The 21790-nt window shown below is 48.0% G+C and overlaps 9 protein-coding genes across 9 annotated transcripts; 2 read left to right on the top strand and 7 right to left on the bottom strand.

The window, feature by feature from the left end:
* Positions 1 to 1332: 1332 nt before the first annotated feature.
* Positions 1333 to 1771, top strand: AO090012000300 (uncharacterized protein; the record flags this gene model as incomplete). The annotated part of the gene is made up of 2 exons (XM_023236414.1): positions 1333 to 1635; positions 1760 to 1771. The coding sequence occupies 2 exons, from the start codon at positions 1333 to 1335 to the stop codon at positions 1769 to 1771; spliced, it is 315 nt and encodes a 104-aa protein (XP_023091342.1).
* A 157-nt stretch (positions 1772 to 1928) lies between these two features.
* Positions 1929 to 3446, top strand: AO090012000299 (uncharacterized protein; the record flags this gene model as incomplete). The annotated part of the gene is made up of 1 exon (XM_001727287.3): positions 1929 to 3446. One exon carries the CDS (start codon positions 1929 to 1931, stop codon positions 3444 to 3446), a length of 1518 nt encoding a protein of 505 aa, XP_001727339.3.
* A 1754-nt stretch (positions 3447 to 5200) lies between these two features.
* AO090012000298 (alpha-L-arabinofuranosidase A) lies at positions 5201 to 7526 on the bottom strand (the record flags this gene model as incomplete). The annotated part of the gene is made up of 8 exons (XM_001727286.1): positions 5201 to 5548; positions 5613 to 5720; positions 5790 to 5944; positions 6020 to 6439; positions 6489 to 6678; positions 6727 to 6843; positions 6894 to 7349; positions 7407 to 7526. 8 exons carry the CDS (start codon positions 7524 to 7526, stop codon positions 5201 to 5203), a joined length of 1914 nt encoding a protein of 637 aa, XP_001727338.1.
* Positions 7527 to 9278: 1752 nt separating this feature from the next.
* AO090012000297 (uncharacterized protein) lies at positions 9279 to 9945 on the bottom strand (the record flags this gene model as incomplete). The annotated part of the gene is made up of 4 exons (XM_001727285.3): positions 9279 to 9363; positions 9428 to 9495; positions 9553 to 9667; positions 9905 to 9945. 4 exons carry the CDS (start codon positions 9943 to 9945, stop codon positions 9279 to 9281), a joined length of 309 nt encoding a protein of 102 aa, XP_001727337.1.
* A 1608-nt stretch (positions 9946 to 11553) lies between these two features.
* AO090012000296 (putative choline transport protein) lies at positions 11554 to 13371 on the bottom strand (the record flags this gene model as incomplete). Its single annotated transcript, XM_001727284.3, has 5 exons — positions 11554 to 11654; positions 11731 to 11964; positions 12039 to 12313; positions 12385 to 12724; positions 12789 to 13371. The coding sequence occupies 5 exons, from the start codon at positions 13369 to 13371 to the stop codon at positions 11554 to 11556; spliced, it is 1533 nt and encodes a 510-aa protein (XP_001727336.1).
* An 806-nt stretch (positions 13372 to 14177) lies between these two features.
* AO090012000295 (MDR family MFS transporter) lies at positions 14178 to 16093 on the bottom strand (the record flags this gene model as incomplete). Its single annotated transcript, XM_001727283.1, has 6 exons — positions 14178 to 14369; positions 14439 to 14581; positions 14635 to 14956; positions 15003 to 15526; positions 15580 to 15891; positions 15943 to 16093. The coding sequence occupies 6 exons, from the start codon at positions 16091 to 16093 to the stop codon at positions 14178 to 14180; spliced, it is 1644 nt and encodes a 547-aa protein (XP_001727335.1).
* Positions 16094 to 16422: 329 nt separating this feature from the next.
* AO090012000294 (uncharacterized protein) lies at positions 16423 to 18751 on the bottom strand (the record flags this gene model as incomplete). Its single annotated transcript, XM_023236413.1, has 2 exons — positions 16423 to 16427; positions 16618 to 18751. 2 exons carry the CDS (start codon positions 18749 to 18751, stop codon positions 16423 to 16425), a joined length of 2139 nt encoding a protein of 712 aa, XP_023091341.1.
* Positions 18752 to 18812: 61 nt separating this feature from the next.
* Positions 18813 to 19521, bottom strand: AO090012000293 (uncharacterized protein; the record flags this gene model as incomplete). Its single annotated transcript, XM_023236412.1, has 2 exons — positions 18813 to 18874; positions 18933 to 19521. The coding sequence occupies 2 exons, from the start codon at positions 19519 to 19521 to the stop codon at positions 18813 to 18815; spliced, it is 651 nt and encodes a 216-aa protein (XP_023091340.1).
* Positions 19522 to 19646: 125 nt separating this feature from the next.
* Positions 19647 to 20190, bottom strand: AO090012000292 (uncharacterized protein; the record flags this gene model as incomplete). Its single annotated transcript, XM_023236411.1, is given in 3 exon segments — positions 19647 to 19682; positions 19696 to 19988; positions 20172 to 20190. 3 exon segments carry the CDS (start codon positions 20188 to 20190, stop codon positions 19647 to 19649), a joined length of 348 nt encoding a protein of 115 aa, XP_023091339.1.
* Between the last annotated feature and the right edge of the window lie 1600 nt (positions 20191 to 21790).

Genomic DNA, 21790 nt, shown 5'->3' with positions numbered 1-21790 from the left:
ATGACGATGTTCTCTCTACGGAGTACATGCCCTGGTTTCTGTTGATTTTGTATTTTATCTTATTTTTTTTATTCGATCTATTACCTTTTTCGGCTCCTCATCTAAGTTTTTCTTATTGTTTTGTTGTTGCCCCAGGCTTGGACACCCCCATAGATGGATTTGTACTAGTGCTCTCTCTCTAATCATCAGGAAGAAGGGAAAAATCAATTAAAAATAATAAAGGAAAAATCGAACAAAATAAAATAACCATAACTATCGTACGTATTGAATGCTACGTTAATTTTAGGTAAACACTGGGCCACTCAAAAAGTGGAATAGAATAGAATGAATAGATGAATAAATAATAAATAAAATATAAAAGCAGGAAATCATGGAATAATTAAATAATCAAAAATGAAATAAAAATAAAAATTCAAAATCTAAAACCAAATAATTCCATTTGACCACTGTTGCCCACCCCGGACGGTCGACAGAATGGTTCCAGAGTCCAGACCCTCATCTCTGTCAACCCTTCTGCCCATCCATGATCATTCTCATGCCCCCGGTCCACACTGCCATTCCTGCCTTAGTGCAGGCTGGCACTGGCCAATCTTTCCCTTCATCTCATGGAGTCTCATCCCCGCCCCGGTTGGTTTCAAACTTGCCATGAACTACTGCTCTCTGACGGACTTTTTGCCCTCACACTACGACTACAACCTACCTCTCCATACACCATCAAATCCACACCCCCCCTCCCCTTCCCCCATCTCAGTCATCCATTGTACTCCGTAGTCCGGACCATTTGATCAAACCGGGCTGTGGAGAGCTTTGGGCTCAATTCTTAAATTGATATCTCCCTCACCTCCTTCCTCTCAACCTCCCCCCAACTATCGACCATCTGTCACGTCACATATATCTTGGTACTTGCTTGCTCTTCCAACTGTCAGAGCCCTTATATTTATCAGATCCTTTCCTCCTTTTCTACATCTCCATCCTCCCAGCCATTCTACAATCGAAACTTTGTCTTCTTCCCTCCTATATTTCCTGATCTCTCTATTCTCCTTATCTCCTTATCGCATACCACATCACACTACCCCCCTCTATTTACTGCATCAAATTCGCCGATTCCTTACGGCACATCACGGGATCAATCTTGATATACCAGTCAGTCCTCTCTACCCACTTGTTCTGAGTTATTGGTTGCTCCTTGTCATCAAGCACTGACTAACTCATGACTCAATAGCGAACTGCCCCTCCTAAACCCCCAGAGTCATTTGGTACTGATAGCAGCTCTTTTTCTGCCTCATCTCACGCGAGAAACGGCAACACTCAAAAGAGGATTATCTTTCCAATATGGCTGTCAATATGGCCGATGAGGAACTCTTCAAACGGGCCATATCTGGGTATCGGGACGCTTTCTTGGATCGGCATTCTCACCTCTCGGAAGCAGAGCGCAACGAACTTTGGAGTGAGCAATTAAATCAGTTCATGCCCACCGCAGCCGCTGCATCTTCCCCCAGCTACCGCCCGGTTTCTGGCTCTGGCATCCTTGACAATGATGGTTCATCTCTCGAGAAATCTGGGAAACGGACTCGACAGGATACTCCGCGGACTCTACCTGGTTCTGGTCTTCCTCCAACGAAACGACGAGTCACCGTATGTGATCTATCTTGGTCTTCTGCTCCCGCCTGTTTTCCACCTCTCCGTTCTTAACCCATCCCGTGTTCCTGTTGCGCTACTCCATCCTTTCTCACTTTCTTCTCTGCTCTCCCGCCAACAGTCCCTGGATTGACACTTGGCAGACTCCGGAACCTCCGGTGACCGTTGACTTGACGCGCGATCTGTCGCATGCGTCCTCGCCAGCTGCTCCTCAGACGATCCGGAAACTATCTAGATCGAATTCTCGGAAGGAGAACTACTCGGCCTTGGGTCCCTCTCGGCACACGGCCATGGTCCGCTCGCAGAGTCAGCAGACTCCGGTCTCCCACCGACCCTCGCTGGCCTCCCCCATGACGGGACATCGACACTCCTATGGACCCCAGCGCATCAATCGTCACCTTGACCATGTCAACGAGTATTCCCCGTCCGAATATGCAAAACAATACTTGGATGACTACCAGGCCCAAGGCGGTGTCTCCGCACTTTCGATGGCGCTTTCTACGGATGCCACGGCGACTGGAGTTCAGCCCTCGAATCCATCTTTCGTCCCGCAATATCACGGACAATCGGATATGGTCAACCTGACTGGGCTCGGGAAGCCATCTTTGGTTAACCAACCAACCCAACCGGTGTCGGCCGCAGTCGAGATGAGTAGAACCCCAACTACCGACTCACTGTGCGGAGGTATGGGAATGATGAGATTTGATTCGTCGGGACCACATCTTAATCCAAACTGCTCGTTTCCTTTTGCATCCTCAGACTTCATTCCCTCCACATCCCCTATGAACGTTCCATTTACCAACCCCTTCACATCCGCGCAACGCGACATGGATCATGTCTCGTTCCCTTTGATTGATTCTACTGCCACGCCCTTCTCTTGCTCTGCCCCCCCTGCTACATCCTTTGCGCCGCCTGTATCCACTCTTTCTTCGTCCCCAGCAACGGAGATGAAACATTCCATGTCCTCCGACAGCAGCAGCTCGTCTCTGTCTCAGCCCTCAAGGGCGGCTCGGAGGACTCAGGAACAGATTGTCCAGGGCACCAGACCCATTGCCCCGAAAGTGGGATCGCAGAGCATGTCTCCGCCTAAGGCGACCGAGCAGACCAAGATGATACGTATATCATCCTCTGATGGTACTTCCAAAGAGGTCGCAGCCATTCCCAAGGCCTCGATCCAGCGGCCCCCGCGCCAAAAGACGTATTGCACTATGTGCAACGACCAGCCCGATGGCTTCCACGGGGAGCACGAGCTGCGACGTCACATTGAGCGGGTCCACGCTGTGGTTCGTAAGGTTTGGGTCTGTGTTGATATCTCTCCTGGAAAGACTTTCTTGGCCAACTGCAAAGCTTGCCGAAATGGAAAGCGATATGGTGCTAACTACAACGCCGCCGCTCACTTGCGTCGGACTCACTTCAACCCCTGCCAGCGTGGCCGGGGCGGACGTGGGAAGGATAGTGAGAAGCGCGGTGGAAAGGGCGGTGGTAATCATCCACCTATGGAAGTCCTTAAGCACTGGATGGTACAGAAGGAGGAAGTAGTTCTCGAGAACGCTCAAAACTATATTGACCAGGAAGCACTAGGTGACGATCTAGTTGCGGCACCACCCCCTATTCCCACAGAGGATATGATCAATGGGTTGCCCACAATCTCCCCAGAAGACTTTCCGGTCCCAGGGCTGGAGTCAACGTTGACGAATGGGTATGATACATTGTCTACCTTTCCTGTGATGGGCCTGGAACCATCACTTGATGCCTCATGTTATCTCGATGCTCAGCCTTTAGTTCCTGAGATCGACTCGTATGTGTGACTTGACGTTTCTCTTCACTAGACTTCTGATGATTCCGCGCACTTCTTGTTGATATATTCTTTGACACTTTTCTGTCTATTTTTACTTCCTTCTCCTCCCTTGGGGAGCTGTCTTATATTGCTTCACCACTTAATTTTCTCACATCGTCATTCTATTCTTCGGCTTTTTCTTCTATTCCTGACTTCTTCAAACTTCTTCTATCTTCTTTCACAGCCACTTCATCTTCTTCTCTCATCTTTCCATTCTACGATTTTTCTTTTCCTTTCCTTTCCTTTCCTTTCTTTTTATTTATTATTTTTTTTTTTTTGGAACTCTCTTCCTTTCGAGACTGCAGTGGGAGATAACCCGGACTTCTATGAAACCCACCGGGCGATACGACATAATGTGTGATGATGAACAGTGACATCAGCCAGACTCAAAGTTTAACAATATATTCAATTGGAGAACATACTCGAAAGCGACGGAAGCCCGTTTTGGTCCCTCAAGAGGATGGGACGGAATATTTACGCAGCGACTTCTACAACTGCTACTTCGTGCCAACTAGCTACTTATATGGCACTTTCCTACTAATTAGCTTACTCTTGACTATCTCTGAGAGAACTCACAGGGCGTAGATATCAAGGCAGTGCATACCCTGCGCAGGTTGGTGATCCTCGGGGTACTTTCACTTACCTCGAGGTGGTACCATACTACCCTACTGCTTTAGATCGAACGGGCCAGACCTGGTTGGATTGGTTTGCAGTCAGGTTCACAGGAATAAAACCACTGACCTCTGACATGACCCCTGATAATAATGAGAAGGGCTCTGAAATCATCCGACGCGGGGAACCATAGCACATGCTTCTGTACCGAACAAGCACTCTGGGACTAACTCGCAACACCAAATCAGTCACATGGTGTATCTATATTAAGTTTACTTCTTGTGTGATGATACCTTTCGGGAACTGAATGATACAATGTTTAATCTCGTCTCCTTTTTCGGGAGCATGTTTCCACAAGCATACCCTTCGATACTGACTCTGCAGATATGTGTACTAACGATCATAAGGATAATCATAAGATACTAAATTAATGAACTTGACCTTTTGAACTTGGATAATGCTTGGCATCTAGTTTTCAATATTTGTCTCTTTCTACGGAGTACATTAAATAGATCTATCATACCATTCTCGTACACCACCTTTTACACCCCCCTGCGACCGTACTAGACAATCAGGAATGCCTAGTAGACTCATGCGCTGATTTTTTCTTTTTCGCGGTACGGAATATTACAATATATCACTGATAGGATATCTGTTCCTCCCTTTCTCTGTTTATAACTCGTTTTTGTGTGTATGTTGATTCTCCGGGCACAGTTCCTGATTTTCTGACTGTGCTGGATATGTACTATATCGGTCTATTAACTTCTTGGAACGGTAGTATACTACCACTATAACCCCTCATACTATTATGCTTATACGTTGGTCCAAGTTCCTTTCGTATAAAGAGTGGTTCAGAGAACTTTCAAGGCAAGTTCGCACAGCACCACCATACTTATTCGCGACCAGACAGGTAAAAAGGAAGGAGAGAAGAAGAAGAAAAATTAAAAAAAAAAAAAAAAAAAAAAAAAAAAAAAAAAAAAAAAAAAAGGGGAAATCAAGAATTGAAGAACCTCACTATAAACGATGTTCCACTGTAAAACGTGCATACTTTACTCATCATTCATCCTATTTTATCTAGTTAAAATGACTATCTAACCCGGCATCTGGCACACCCTACTCCGTCTTCAAAACTGCCACACTGAGATTTGGCAGACTGAAGTCAAACACGCCGTTGACACCTGCCGTCACGGTGGAGGTCTTCTTATCGACGATATTAGCAGCTCCTACTTCGTTCATACCCAGTGGATCCGCGGCGGTGAGCACAGTAAGGCTTGCGCTGGTACCGGCCTTGACACCGTCGAAGGTGAGAGAAACGGGCACGTCGGCGGTGCTGTTGTAAACAGCTGCCTTGAAGATGTGAGAATTGCTCGTGTTATCAACACCAGCGACGTAGTAGAGAGGTCCGAAGCTGGAATTTGATGTTGTGGGGAGGGTGTGTGTGAAGGAGTTGTGGGAGAAGAGCTGTTTTCGTCAGTTCATGTCCTAAACCATAGTAGGTCAATTGGTGGATTTGATAAATACATACATCGTAAAGGTACCAACTGGTCGAGCGTGCCGTCTCGTCTGGGTTCGAGTTGAAGGCGAGGAAGGTAGGGGACCATTGGTAATTGTCGAGGTTCATCATGAAGGGGGCCTATGATGTACATCAGTCAGTTTATCTTATTGTAGAGTAAGAGGTTGGGGGTATAGTTTTGATACGTACGTATGTTGTTCCAAGGACTTTGTCGGCGTTTCTTTCGGCGCCGATGAGGAAGACCCCTTCTGCGACACTGCCGATCCACCATGGGTACTGTGAGAAATGGCTGGAGTTGCCCCAGACGATTTCGCGTCCGTTGAGCTGAATCGCGGCGATTTCGCCTGTTCATGATTCATCATTGTTAGCGGATAAGGAAGGCTCGCTGGTTCGGTAAAGTAGTCTGGACTAGAACATACCAAGGAGGATCGGATGGTCGGGGCTGTACTGGTCGAAGTAGTTGAACTTCTCGACGAAGTTGTCTGGCGTATCGTAGAGGTGATAGTCACCGCCTGCATCGCCGGGGAAGTCGATTTCTACGGTCGATGCTAGGACGGTGATGTCTGGGTACTTCTCCTTGATGGCGTCGTAGAATGCCTGGAAACGATAGGATTTGTATGAATCCAATCCGTCGTTTAGGTTATCTTCGTTGCCGACTTCGACATACTTGACTGTCCATGGGTCTGGGTGGCCGAGGGACGCGCGGAGGGCACCGTATTCGGTGTCCACGGAGCCGGTGAGAAATTCCAGCTCGTCGAGGGCATCTTGCACATATGTACCGAGCTCGGATTCGGGAATTGCGTCGCCGTTCAGAGCGAATCCACCCCATACAGCAAGGACTGCGGACTTGTTAGAGGGGTCACAAGTTATTAGTGATAAATGACTTACTGGGCTCGACTCCAAGGTCTTCACACCATTCCATGTATTCGACGAGACCTAATCCGTGGGTTTCTTGGTAGGACCAAGTTGTTGCACGGCCTGGGCGGTCCTTGAGAGGTCCAATGGTTTCGTTCCATTTCCATCTGCCATCAAGGGTATCGCCTTCGAGGTTGTTGCCACCTGGGAACCGCAGAAATTTCTGATTTGTTAGTATTGCCTTTCAGTGGATGGAAGTACATTGACATACAGGTCCGAAGTCGGCCATAGCTTGCATCAAATCCCTGCGAAGCCCATTGGGACGGTCATTATATGTAGGAGGGAACAGGCTGATAAGGTTGAAGTCCAGGGAGCCATCAACAGTGTTCTACACAGTCAGTATGAGTCAAGCTACGGGTCATTTAGGTATCCACTCACAGAAGCATCGAAGGTAATAGAGAACGTATTCTGGGTGTTTGAGGCAGCCTTGGTGGGGGTCAAAGTAAAGTTATGCTGTGTCCATTCGCCGCGAGCGCTCTTGGACACAATGACAGCGCTGGCATATACCTCGCCCGTCTTATTGGATTGTAGGGAAGCTGTGAATGTTCCGTTGTAGGCACCCTTCACGTAGAAGGAGCCGGTATACGTCTGCTCTCTCACGTCGATGCCCCACCAACCTAAGTTGGTAAGACCGGCCTTTCCTGCTGTTCCTTTGACATTGACTGATGTGGGCAATGCCGACGACAGGGGTTGACTGAGGTTCTTCAGAGACAGTGCTGATCCGTCGATTGGGATCCAAGCATCCAGGTTGGAAGGGTATTTCTCGCCTCCCTGGAATGCACGATTGCGAATCAGCTCCGCATAGAGACCTCCATCACCACAGTAGTTGATTTCCTACATGTTAATCAGCCACTATATCCGGTTGAACTCACTCGGCAGTGGGGAGCCTACCTCTTCCATGATACCATATTGTAGACCACTAGTGGCATTACCACCAGACGATGCAACGGAGATCTCAACCGCTGCACCGCAAGCTGCCAGGAGGGGCAGAAGAAAACGTTTGCGTAGCATAGTGGCTCTCCTCTACAGGGCGATCGGTACATGCACTCTGCCGATCTTATTCCCGTCCAGTACTTGACCCCGGCCGGTGAACCCCAGACAATTTATATCTGCTTTCTATCCCCGACCCCCAGCGGACTCTACTCCACGGCAAGGGCCGGTTCCCGGCAATCGCGGACATGCCGAAGAGAGTCTTTTCGCTAAGGGACAGTATTCCCTGTGGAGTGATCTGTGGCATTTGAGAGACTGTGGAAGAAAACTTCCGCTTCTAGTAAAAGTCCTTGAGGGGTATGCAGGTAGAGAAGGTAGTCACAACTTCATGCACGACGATGGTTTGACATTTTGCCTAATTGCATGATAGCGTGTCGAGAAGCCACTATCGAGTCAGCGTGCATCTTCAAATGTTTTCTACTCCTCGACGGGCAAAACGAATAGCATGTTTTAGACTGTGTATCCATAGTCTCACATATTCTTCAGCTTCATGTCTTTATCCAAAAGAAAAACCTCTGTTTGGTACATCGAGCTTGACAGGGATAAATCCAGCAGGAAATAAAAATGCGGAGTTCCCCCGCATTACAGAAATCATTGTTTTTGTGATCGTCCACTCGTGCCCAAAACTGGGCATAGGATGCTGCATTGCACGGAGATTATTTTTCCGTCTTCAACCGCAGGCTATTATTACCGTCAGGGTTGCAGTGAATTAATGTTGATGCCTGGCGGTTCTGCCGACATTTCTCCGGGCTATTTAACAGAGCACCACTCTATTCCGGCCCATCTGGAGACCTCAGACGAGACAGTGGTCGATGTTGTCATCCGAGTTTCGATGTGCCTGAGGGCATTGGGAATTCCGGTCCTCGCCTCGGAAAACCCATGCACGATGTCCTTCCAGCGACGACCTATGCCAGGGTGATTGATCCCCATAATGGCATTCCGCGAGAACAGTCATGAGTATTGGAGACAGGCTTGCCTTGTAACGAAGGCCACATCCGCCCTTTGCATCCTAAGGTGACTTCTCAACCTATATTTTGAGGAAGGGGTGCGGTCGCCCGCATACAACAGGTTCCTATCCTAGATACCTGATCGAATGGCTTGTTGAATCCCTAACCGCTCGCCATCAGGGTAGGTGAAAGTGAAGAAGTTGATGAGAGGCTGAGGTTAATTTGTGGGTGGCCAATCGGATGGGCTCGTGACACCCTTTGTATTCAACCTCTCAGTGGCTCATTGTCTTCAAGAATCTAAACATTTTGACCTTTCGCATAATACATCTACGATTGCCCTTCCAAGCTAGGTGGACGCAAGTTTTCTGACGAGAAGATATAGTAAGAGAATATAAAGATCCAATTGAAGACTATCTCCGTACTGCGGATGGACATATTGCACTCCACGATCCACGAAGACAATCGATCGTAAAACAATGCTCCCTTCGAAGAAACACCGACGCAAGGAAACAAAAAACGATCCGCAAGAAATTAAAAGGTCATCGAACTGAAAGCGCCATCCAGCAAAAGCAGATCTCTTCCCAAACCCACCACCTCTTTGTCCTGGGAGCCATTATCCCAAAGTAAGTAAACATGATTGATAAAAATCGGTACGCTCCACGTTGTTCGGAGGACAGATCGACGGGTTTAAAGGAAAGCGAAATAAGCGAAAAGGGCTGCACGCCGAATCGTTCAGCGCCTCCCGGCGCCCTCACCCCAACCGGCTATCCCGCACGCGATGGGTAGGTATTATCGTATCATTGAGGTCATATACGGGTCGTGAAGCTTAGCACATTTCGCAGCATTCGATGCAGTCGATACAGCATTCGCAGCTCTCTTCACACAGGAAACAACAGCAAAGGGTGGCCAGGCTGAAGAAAAACCGAGGATTAGCACCATGTACGAGAAGATACCCGAAGAAGACGGAGTACTCACCAGGCACCAAGACAGCCGTGACTCTTTTTCTCCTGCTGTGGAGCTGGTTGTTGCTGCGGGTATCCCATCTGTTGGCACGATCATTAGCTTGCCGCCCTGAGTGACGGCCCAGAGTCGTAACTTACTTGGGGTTGAGGTGCGTATTGTCCAGGAGGAGGACCCTGAGGAGGGTAACCGCCGTACTGCTGGGGAGGGTAGCCGCCCTGAGGAGGTCCGTAGTTACCGGGAGGAGGACCGTAGCTGCATTGAGGACGGAGTCAGAATAAATTGTGAAGGACTTTGAAGGGACTAGTGTCGAGTCTTTTCTGTTCGGTCCGCTCACTTCACGGGGAAACCAACGGATGACATCGGACAAGACCCTTAAAACCGCGCCTTGGCCAATTGCGACAGCGTAGCCTCCGACACTACCTGGGTAGAGATCGCGAACCCGGTCGCAAAACACGGATAAGAAAAATCAAGTAGCATTGGAGTACTTACGCAGGCTGGGGAGGATAAGGGGGCTGTTGTTGGTAACTCATGATGATAGATGTCTGTCGGCAGAACGATTGTCGCACCGGTCAGTATGGACTGATCAAACCAAGCTTCAGATGATGGAATCGGATGAAGAAGAAAATTAAGATGATGGGGAAGAGGCTCTCGTGGGCACGGTAAGGGCCAATGAAAGGGGGTAGAGGGTACCTAAGAAATGCCAAGTACGAACGGGTCGAACAAGAGACAAGAACTTGAAGGGGGAAGGAAAGAGAGAGTAGAAAAGTGGAATTAAGAACCAACTGGGGGGGGGAAAGCTGATGACAAGGTCCGAAGCGGAGAAATTCAAAATAGGGAATGGAATTGAAAAAGATGAGAAGCCGATCGCCCGGTGGCTCAGATTGCACTCTTAAAGATTGAATCCAATCCAAATTAGAATTTCCAGGATTTCTTTGCAATTCTCACCCAAGAAATTCTCTTGTCACTAAGGACTTATAGTATACCCACTAGGAAGAAATCGATCCTTTCCACCCTGACTGTCTTGTCCTCAGTCATAGGCCTCCGGGCTGTTTTCCCGGCATTCCGCATTGGGGCTGGTGTGAATCCTGCCCGTGCAAACTTTGTTCTCACTGACTGGCCCCCATTACCTCCTTTTGTTAGTATCGCATTCAACAACAACAACAACAATTCTCGGTAGTTAAGAGAGTCCGTAGCACAAACCCGTCCGACAATATAATTCACACCATGAGTTGAGTTACTAGTACTACATAGTACATACTACTACGTAGGAGTAGGTATTACACAGCCCCCTTTCCAGAGCCACAGCCACAGCCCTACAGGGACCCCGAGTGGGATACACTTCTCACCCCCACTAGCCACACACTCTCATTGGTTGAGCAAGCACCCAACATCTATTTCATTGGCTTGCGTCCGCCGCCATCATTTCCAACGACCCTCTCACCCTGATAGGAGACTCCGGAACAGACAAGCCACAGTCATCGTGTCATTTTTAATTAAAGAGTGGCTACCGTCCATGCGACAACCGGTTTTAATGACATCTGTCAGAAGGCGCAGCACTGCCATGATTAGTTCTAGAACTTCTTGTAGCCATACGTAGGTTCCAGACTGTATGAAAAGGGCTTCTAAATTGAGTATACGGTTGCCTGGAAATTTATTTAGTAAAGAACTCCAAAAACAACTTCATGTAGGCGGCTGGGGAAAGAAGCTCAGGCTCTGTCACAGGTGATCTCATGATCAGAGTCGCTATGAACGGCTGATCTGCCCGAGGCAGAGACAATGGTTAATAAAGCAGCGGCCCTCACGTGGCTTAGAAGCCACTTAGTATACTTGGTTGGTTCCAGAAGGCCTCTGTTCCCTGAATTAACATGGTAAAAATGCCGCGACATGGCTACAAAGTAAATGCACCCAGTGGTAGCAAGGTATACACCAATGAGTTGACCGTATCGAAGCAATGCGACCAATGGAAAGAGTTTATAACATAACGTTTCTGTCTCGCTTGTTGCTAACTGATTTTGGCTATATTGTGGCAATAGGCTGGGACTAACGAGCCTTATAGAGATATAAAGGAAAGACGAGCACAGAGAAGACACTATACGTATAGAACCTATCGATCGCTGAATAACTGAAAAGCAGAAGTCTCATAGTTCTAATCTTGGCCCATGATAATGCTTCCTTGCATATGCGAACCAGTTCACAATCCCAAGAACTAACATTGCGACTAGCACCACGGAAGTGTAGTCTAAAATACAATTAGCATAACTTCTCCTTTATAGAGCATAAAAGGAGAAAGGATATATAAAGGGAGATCAGCATACTCATATTTCCACCTGTAGCTGGCAGCACAGTTGGAAAGGAGAAAAAGACAGTCAACACAAGAGCCCACACAATCGTTACTATGTTGACAATGTACCCAACCGAATTTATTAGTTTGAATGGTCTCGATGAAGGGAGGTAATCCGTGGATCGACGACGATATAGGAGGAGTGCGGAGGGGATGGCGTAGGATATTTGTGCGACGACAACAGTTGTACTTATGAAGGCGTTGAATGCTGTTGTATCTCATATTAGCACGCGATGCACAGAATAAATATATACGAGGGTGGCAAGGATAGAATTGCTATACCGTTGGAGGAAGCAACATAGACAACTCCCAGTAACAAAACCCACAGTCCATCCAGCAGGATCGCGTATACAGGCACCCCGAGCGTCGGGCTCACAGAGGCCAACTTATTCGAGTAGAAGAGCGCTTCGTCTCGAGCGAAAGACCATGTTAGTCGGGATGATGTCTGGTGCACTGCGTTTAGGGCTATGCATGATACGGTTAACATGCAGGCCATGAAAATCGTAGCTGCTACTGGGGAGTGGGTGGCCTTTTCCCATATAAAGTAGATTGGGAAGCTGGGGTTCATTGCTTTATGTTAGCGCGGCGCTACATTGTGGTAGACCTGGAGGGATTGAGACCGACGTACCCGGTTGGTGTTGTGAGGGAGAGCTCGACATCCTTGTAACTGTAGATTATGGCGACTGAGAAGGGAAATGCGGTCAGGAACCCCACGATAACAGTGACAATGACTGCTTTGGGGACAATTCGTTCGGGTTGAAGACATTCTTCGGCGAGATGAAGCGTTGCATCAAGACCAGAAAGCATGAACTGAGGTGTTGAGAGGCCCGTCAAGAAGGAAATGCCGTCTGGCCACCCGCCGGAGCCGTTGGCGAATTGTGTCCAGACATGTGAGGAGTCAAGTTGGATAGAGGAGCGAGCAGGACAGGTGATTGTTATGGCAAGAAATGTGGATATGGAAAGAACGACTATTCCCGTTAGCCTTTGCGATTGAATAGGTAATGCTGGAGGGTGTATAATTTAGGTACATACAACCAAGGTTATAGACCCACAATGTTTTGTTCGTGAGGAATATATTATAAAGAACCATGACAGCATTCATCGCTTGATACACGAGAAAATAATGCCAAGTTTCAGGTTGATATTCCGGCCGCCACCGGATTATAATGGCCATGAGCACATTAGCCGAGGACAATGCAATGGATGCACTCAGCGTAATCCATGAGAACACAGCTGCCAGCCCACTAGAGTATGATAAACTGCGGCTCCAGCGGCTCGTAGCTAGGATCGAGGTGAAATGATATTGTCCACCTGCAGTGGGGTAGACACTTGCAAGTTCAGCAAGCGTCAGTCCTGTACAGAGCATAATAGCGGCAACGAGAATGATTCCATACAGCAAGGTCACAGCTCCGCCGGACTGGATGGCGATGGCGAAACTGGCCGCGATGGCAACCCAGCTGTTGGAGATATTGTAACCTACCGCAATGATGCTGAGTATGCTGAAGTTTTGCTTCATCGGCGCATTGGGGAGGCCTGTTACGGCGACTTGGCCGTTGGCAAGTTCGATAGAGGGAGTGGAGAGGTCATGATTCGGTTTGAGGTCTTGTTTGCTCATACTGTTATGTGAATTGAGTTGATAAATTATGAGAATCGTTTAAGTGTGTAGATATACTCCATTACATTCACTCCATATTGTCTACACTAGGCCATTGAAGTTTACGGTTGATGGACTTGACGTTAGGGTTTCTGGCCATGCGTTAGTAACGATATCATGCCCTATCAAGATAGTGAGCGATAGTCGGAACGCTTATCGAATTCCGAGCTGCGTTTATCGACACTGCATTATCTTAACTCTTGACTGGCAGACGTGTTTTCGGGTCCCCCAAATGCATGATTATAGCGGAATTACGGCGGAATTGATCGCGGATCAGCGTTGAAGAAGCTCTGCAGAGTAAGTAGCGTAGCCATTGAGGGCTGAGGATATTTTGGCCTACTTGATGCTTCCCCGCATTTCTAAACCCCGGATAAGGTTCGTTAGCATTTGAGATTTATCTATTGGACCTCTTCAGCTCCTTGGGGGTGGGATTTCTCCGCATTGCGGAATAGTTACGAGGTAATGTTGCTGTCGCCAAAGTACAGTTGCAATGGGCAATAGCTGTCAGCGAGTTCTGGTACGGCTAATCTGCCATAAAGTTTATAACATCTCCGCTTCTATTGCTGGCAGGCTTTCTGTTCATAAGACGGCCGTTCACCCCTCATATGTCTCCAGCATGGAACTAATTCCGACACCAGGATCCTTCACCCCCTCATCCAACTCCACACCATCTACCTCCTTCGGACCTACCTTTACATTCCTCACCTCCTGTGTTCAGCTCAAGGCTCAGAGGCGACTAGCCCTATAACTAGTCTTCCGAGATAGATTTACGCATTATTCGCACGGTGTAGCCCTTTGCCCTTTGTAAAGAGTGCAGCGATGGTAGCCACAAACCCAAAGCAAGCCGAGGCCATAAAGGACAGCCGGATGCCGCGGTAATATACCAGTCTAGCGGCCATTTGGACATCCGGTGGTAGGTCATGTATAGCCGACACCGAGTGTCGGATATCATCGATAATCTGGAGTTGTACCACACAATGATCAGCTATCGCTCAACTAGCCCCTACTCGCAAAGAAAGGGATGTTACTTTCCATTTGTCTGGTACTCCACTCAAGGCCTCAGCGAGGCCTGAGCGCAATGTATTTTGTACAATAGTGGACGTGATCGCCACGCCCCAAACGGTGCCGAGTGAACGCACCAAGTACACCGTGGACGCCGACACAGCGTGGTCTGTGTATTGTTAGTCTTAAAGCCCACACGGATATGCATTGTATCTTGCGTACCAGAATGGTCGAATGCGGCAAGGAACGTGAACAAAATCCCGGGGTACACGATGCCCTGGCCGAGGCTTGCTGGAATTACGTATGTAAAGTACTTCCACCCAGCGTCGTTGAATTGCAGTGACATCACTAGCAAGTTTCCGATGCACATCAGCAAAGCGCCCACGCGTACAAGTTGGGCCAATTTGCCCCAACGGGACATGACAATGCCGGAAATAACACCACCCACTGGGGTCGCGAGGGACGGAATCGCCAGTCTCGCACCAGCCTTGGCGGCAGAATCCAAGAGAATGACCTGGAATAGCAATGGGAGAGTAAAGAGAAACTACTAATGTTAGCTCTAGTTGCGGGAACGGTGTCACAAAACATACTGCATACGCCGCCATTCCGACACAGACATTTGAGACTTGGGTAGCAATAGGCAGGAGGCCTCGCAGCATTCTCGGGGGGATAAGCGGGATCGCAGAAGTCTTTGTTTCGATAACCACGAAAGCACCTAAAAGGATCACACTTGATACGAGTGAGGAAATCACCCATATGTTAGACCAGGGCAGGTCGTTTCCGCCCAGACTTAAACCAACCAGCTGGCTGGAGAGGCCTAGAATGAGTACGCATGCGCCGGAGAGATCGATTCGTTGCCAGATCGCCCGGAGTCCCTGACCCGGTTCGATGAGGTCGGTTTTCCTGGGAAGATGAATTACCAGGTGACCTGTAATCAGTGCGAGCAGTCCGACCGGAGCTTGCATCAGAAAGCACCATCGCCACCCGATGCTGTCAACAATTGAGCCTCCAAAGGATGCGCCACAGATAGAACCGAAACCATGCATGACATTTTGGAGGGCCTGGTACATGCCACGACGACGGAAGGGGATCAGGTCCGAATTGACAATAGTGGCTGAAGGACATTAGCGTTCAACGTTGTTCAACGAAAGAAAAATTCCATTATACCCATAGTCATTAGACCACCCCCACCGATTCCAGTCAATGCTCTCATGAGATTGAGAAATATGATATCCTTTGCAATGCCGCAGCCAATACAACCGACCATGAAGGTGATGGTCGCTGTAAAGAAGGAGGCGCGTCGTCCAAAAATATCGGAAAAGCGACCGTAAAGAGGTTGGAAAGCAGTACTAGTGATTAGGTATGAGGTGGTGAGCCATGAGGCGGTGTTGGCAGCGTTGAATTCCGAGCTGATGACGGCGTAAGTTGAAGCAGTGATGGTGCCGTCAAAGCCCGAGAGAAAAACATTGGACATAATCGCTGGGGAAATCATTAGCGGCCTGGTGCTCTGAACCTCGCAGTGATCCATACCGATCTGGATCCAGAGAAAGCCTTTTGGTGGTTTCCAGATATCCTCCGAAGATAGGAGAGGTTGTTCCTCATGTGGGAGGGCGGGCTCAACGTCGGGTTCCGTTCTTGACATCCCCTCGAGCGAGTCATATTGACGGGCAGTTGAGTGCATGGCAGATTTGTATAGGTGCTTAGCGCGGTCCCTCAGGGTATATGGAGGTCAATTGTCTCCTACGTAGCAGAGTTATGAAATCAGAAGAAATTGCGGGGAAATTTATAAACGAAAGAAAATTGCTTCGGCCCATGTCGTGGACCCTTTCCATTTAGTAGTCTAGTATAAATTTATCGCATTTGATTGATCTTTGATCGCGTTATGGATCCACTTCCCCTTCGGCTATGAAAGCGGAGACCCGATCGGGTACTGATTATCATTACGAATCAATAGCCTTAATAATATTACAGTCAGTCTAGGCCGGGGCAAGATTATAGCCGGCTGAGTTATCAAACTAACAGAGTACAATATACAGGAGAACATTACATATGGCAAAGGACAGACAAAATCCAGTTGAATGGAACAAATTTCTATCAGTGACAGCGTTCGATGCAGGCTGTTCATCGACTAGCTTGGAGTGCACCCACTCATTACCTGCTGGTGCATGTGCCATCGGCGCAGTGTACGACTATCTTCTGACGTACCAGAGTAGTCCGCTCCCAAAACTTTCGTTTCCAAGTGTAAGCACTTCTCCAGCAGCTCAGTCGCCTCAGTATATCGACCCATTCTCCTCCAGGTGTCAGCTAGAGGGGCCATAGCCCATAAAGTACTAGGGTGTTCCGCACCAAGAGTCTTTCGATAATTCTCCAAAACTTGCATGTGCAACTTCTCGGCATCCTTGAGGCGGCCCCTCTCTCTATATATAGAGGCCAGACTACCTGTGGCACGTATTGTGTCCGGATGCTCTGCTCCAAGAATCCGTTTGGAAGTCTCTGTTGCTTGCGTTTGCAGCGCTTCTGCCTTTCTCAGAAGCCCCAGATATCTGTAATCATCTGCGAGGTTACGCGTGCTGATGAGTGTTAATGGATGCTCCGTCCCAAGTGCTGTCCTGTGACATTTCAATATCTGCAAATTGAGCTTCCTGGATTGATTCCATTTTCCTTTCTCCCTATATATCAGTGCTAGATAGCTCTTATTCATCAGAGTTTGTGGATGCTTTGTACCAAGCGCCCTCTCGTAAAATTTCAAGGTCTGGAGTTCTAACTTCTCTGCCTCCGTCCACCGTTCTTGGGCGCAGTATATCGATACCTGTGCAGTCATGCTTGTCAATGTCACCATACTCTCGAAGCCGACAACCTTCTTCAGGCTGTCTAGTGTTTGCATATTCAAAGACTCAGCTTTGCTCCATTCCCCTTGTCTGAGGTATATCTGTGCTAAGGTTGCTTGAGTGGACAGTGTCACAGGATGTTCTATGCCAAGGCTAGTTTTGTAGAAATCTGTAACCGTGCTAAAGGCTCTTCGAGCTTCTCGGTATCTTCCATCTTGTAGGACACCGTATCCAAAAATATGTAATAGATATATCGCTGCTCTGGTTGGGGTACTCGGTGCCAGTGACTCTATGATGTGCCGAGCATGTGGTAGTAATGGCCTCCACATGTGTCGGTTTTCCTCTCTGGGGAATGGGAACAGCATATTCATGTGACTCAGAGCTTTGTTGGTCCACTCTAGGAGGGTGCCCTGCATTTGTAGCCAGTTACGCGTCGCCAGGTGTACCAGACGGTGGATATCCAGATGCTGGCTATTTTCGTGATTTGTAATAAAGGAGAAAGCCTTCAGCGTCCCAAGAGCATCAGAAGTCTTTGTTGCCGACTGTGTGAGAGAAAGGAATTTCTGTGGGACATTCTTTGAGTCAACGCAGGCCATAAGTGACAAGTACTCCGCTGCTAACGGGTCAGAAGCCCGGATTTGTTGGAAGGATATGAGCCATGTTGTCGCAACGGAGTTCTTTCCGTCCTCGTATCTACCTTCGTCTTCGAAATTTTGACTAAGGATGTCGATAGTACTCTCCTCAGTGCTCTCATGGAGCGATATATACTCGGAGAGCGTCATTTGATTCTTGTTGATGAATGCGGCTGCCTGGACAATTGCGAGCGGCAGGTACGTGAGCTTCTGAAGTAAATCAGCAGTAGCTCGTTCGTCAGTCAGCAGGCTTCGGTCGATTAAAGTGTTTCCCAGCAGGTTCTTGGCTAGTGCGCTATTCATCGCTTTGACTGTGACTATATTTCTCCCTGCTAATCTAATTGCTGTTTTGTGGCTTCTGGTTGTGAAAAGGATAGATCCATGCTTGCTGTTTGGCAGGTTAGAAGTAGTCGTACCCTTAGTTTTATCAGCCCAAAAGGAGATGTCGTCAGCATTGTCCAACACCAGTAACCATCTGCCGGAGCTTTCTTGACTCAGTCGATGTTGGACTATATTCTGAATGTTTTTGGTCTCGATCCCAACATTTGGGATTTGCAGCTCTTTTGCGATTTGCGAATACGCCTCCAGCATGCTCTCAACGCTAGTGACTGGTATCCAGAATATTGCACAGTCCGGATGTCGCTCTCGCAGGATATGCGCATATTCAAGCGCAATTTGTGTTTTCCCAACGCCACCAAGCCCCTCAATCGCAACCTGGGAGAAGGCACTGTCATTACTAAGGATGTCATCAAGCTTGGCTATTTCCGCTGAGCGACTGACAAAGAGCGGATTTCGTCGGAAAGGGACGGTCCAGGGCGCTTTAGTACTTGACGCTGTAAGAAAATTAGCATTAGCAAACCGACGGCCCACAAGAGTCATACGTATATGGAGTTGTGTTGAATGTGGAATGTTTCCCTGTACAGTGTGAATACGATGTGGGCTATTTAAGTTCATGATCTCTACATACGTTGAGGATCCTTGAGATGTTGGACATCGCGCTACCTAGTCCAGATTAACTATGCGTTCATTGTAATTTAAGCAAAATTCTCAATATACACACCCCGTTTAAGCTTCAAGTTCTGAACACAATCTCGCACCCGAAACTCCTGAGCCTGATGATCCAGATATCGATGCGTTGCTGCTTCTATCTTTCCCTGCTCCCGGTATTCTTCCAGACCGACTCCCTGCAGTCCTTGTTCAACATTGAAACGGAAGTACCGCTTCTCGTCGTAGTGCTTAGCCCATCTTGCTATGAATTTCTTTTCCGTCCGCCCAGTCTCGGTCGCAATATTGACCAATGTCTCAGAGAGAAACTTGAGTGCCTTATCCTCAATCGCAGCTATTCCGGGGTCTCCTGTCCCAATGGAGACAAAGCATTTCACGAGCGGCTTTAAATCACCAGTACCAGGGCACCATATGTCTGCCGCTTCTCCTTCCACTTCGTCCACAGGGTTGTTTGAGCCGAGAGCCCCATCGACAAACTTTCGTTTTCCTATGTAAACAGGATCGAAGAATGTTGTAGCAGCTGACGTAGCAAGTGCAGCCTGGCAGATGGTGGCGGAGATGTTATCCTTAGACGGCACATTGTAGTCTCGAAGACGTACAATATCTTTCGTCTCGTGTGATGTGGTACAAACAAAACTAGCCATATAAGAAGCAACTCACATGTCAACGGGATCATATACTCACACACGACAGCCGCGCTCGCATCCGTCGTTGAAAAGGTCTGTCTCCTCTGCTCCATGGCTGGTCACAACATCTTTAATAGCACTTTCTAGCTTCGTTGCGTCAAATCGCGACCTGATATTGCCTGAAAGACTCACAGGCCAGCGAGATTTCTTCTCGAAAACTGTACTGATCAACTTGATGTACCTATCGATACACTCGTCGACGCTCATCTCCAGGCGGCCAAGCATGATTGCAATAAGGCCTCCGGTACTCGTGCCACCGATGAGGTCGAATATCTCGCAAGGCTTGACCTGCCCGAGCTCCGGTCTTTCACGGCTCAATTGAGTCATGAGATGCTTCAAAATATAGAGGCTTGAAAGCCCTCGCACACCGCCACCATCTAGCGATAGTAAACATAATCCTGTTGTGTCGAGAGCATTGGGTGTACCTGTGATCACTGTTTGTTCCATTGCTTAGCTGCCATGTGTCCAGCTCATGAAGGAGACTGAACCCAACGAGAACTAGATATATTACCAGCAATCAACGTAAGCGCCGTGGTGGAGACCAGCCAGAAGCGACGAGGCTGACAGCCTATATTTGCGCCCCACTCCGCAGCCCATGTGATACGTACTAGTGTTGAACAGGAGCATTAGTTGTGATTTAGATCGCATCGCCATTGGAACAACCCTAGACTACCCCTGCTCGGTTCTAGGCTGTGATTATGATGCCAGGTCGACTGGCGGTAAGGTTGAGGTGTCCCGGTACCTCGATACCACATAGGCCATCGTAGCCATTGATCCCTATCAATTCTCGAGTTCTGACCTTATCGTGGCGCGAAAAATAGCATGTTCGGCGTATCGCGGTGTCACTTGTTTTGACTAACGAAGAACTTCGACTCTGTATCTGACCAGAGTCCTGCAAGATGTACATTCAAAGTATCCAATGCATTTTTGATGTCGGATTGCACCAGGTAGAAGAAATTAAAAAGCCTGACAGCGAATTGCAAGTCAATCTAAGCCCTAGCTTGTGTAACAAATCCAACAATGGGGTTATGGTTTGGTGAACGTAAGCGCTTCGGCCGTAAATTTTTGCCAAGCTCCGTGCTGCGATCTCCACTTTCTTCTTGCTCTACCGAATCTCTCGTTACATTTCATCTCTTTTCTCGTTGCTTCGCATTGTGCAAAAGGACCAAGTGCTTGTAGATGCAAGCAGGACGTGCAGGTACAGAATTGCGGTGGAACCATTTGATTGCTCGACTAACATGGAAACCGATGTTGCAGCCATTTCTAAGCATTGAGTAATACATGATTATTGGATCATTAATAGATTAGCATGATATAGGTCGATGGTGGGGGTATCATTATCAGTGGATATGAATGAGATCTAGGAGGTCTTCCATTCGTATGAACGTAAAATCATTGCCAAATCGGCATTAGATAAATCATCAGGTACGAATAGAAGTGTAGCGTGAATGTGCGGAAGGCGGGAAAGTATGACCTTTTGAATCAAGTGCGCATCAGTATCATTTTGCAGAACATTATAGTCTGTCAGCCTGTCAATTTGAGATAAGGTATCTACGCTATGAGTCATTATTAAATGACGAACTAAACGACATTGCATTTTTAAAATAATACTTGAAAATATACAGATTCGCATAATATATCTGCGGAGAAAATGCAGACCAACCCCACTAGGGAAGAATGAATTCCGAGTTCAGCACCAAACAACCGCTTTCCAATCTTTCAAGGAATTCTGGTTGGACCTTTCTTCTTTGGTCTGTGCTCTATAACGTCCTCGGCGTCTTCGTAAGGAAAGGGGAGTGCTTTCGGCTCCGGTTTCGAGGGCGAATACCATCTGAAGAGCATCCACGCCGCAGCTGCTCCAGCAACAACGCTAAAGGCGGCTGGGTTTTGGGGCCTAATGAATGCCGACACAAATGAGTATCTTCCAAGAAAAAAGCGTGCCGCCGTTTTCAGCTTGTCTTGAGCCCTGTGGCTGTTCACTTACCGCATGGGCGCTCGCTGTCCACCCGGGATAGTTACTGCCATGTTTGGAGTCGTGTGTCTGCTGTTACATGCTTCACAAGTATGTTTAGAATATGTGAGAAATGGGCAAAGGTACAGGGAGAGCACGTTTATATAAGAGTGTTTCGGCGACGCGCCATGACGCAGGACTCTTGCCACCGACATAATACGAACCAGAAGTCAAAGGTTGGGTTTACTGTCACTTGACAGGGTTCTCGCCCGGTCT

The sequence above is a fragment of the Aspergillus oryzae genome, chromosome 4 (genome assembly GCF_000184455.2).
Source record: "Aspergillus oryzae RIB40 DNA, chromosome 4".
Taxonomy (NCBI): domain Eukaryota; kingdom Fungi; phylum Ascomycota; class Eurotiomycetes; order Eurotiales; family Aspergillaceae; genus Aspergillus; species Aspergillus oryzae.
Note: the sequence above shows the minus strand (reverse complement) of the source record. Positions and strands in the feature narration are given on the sequence as shown.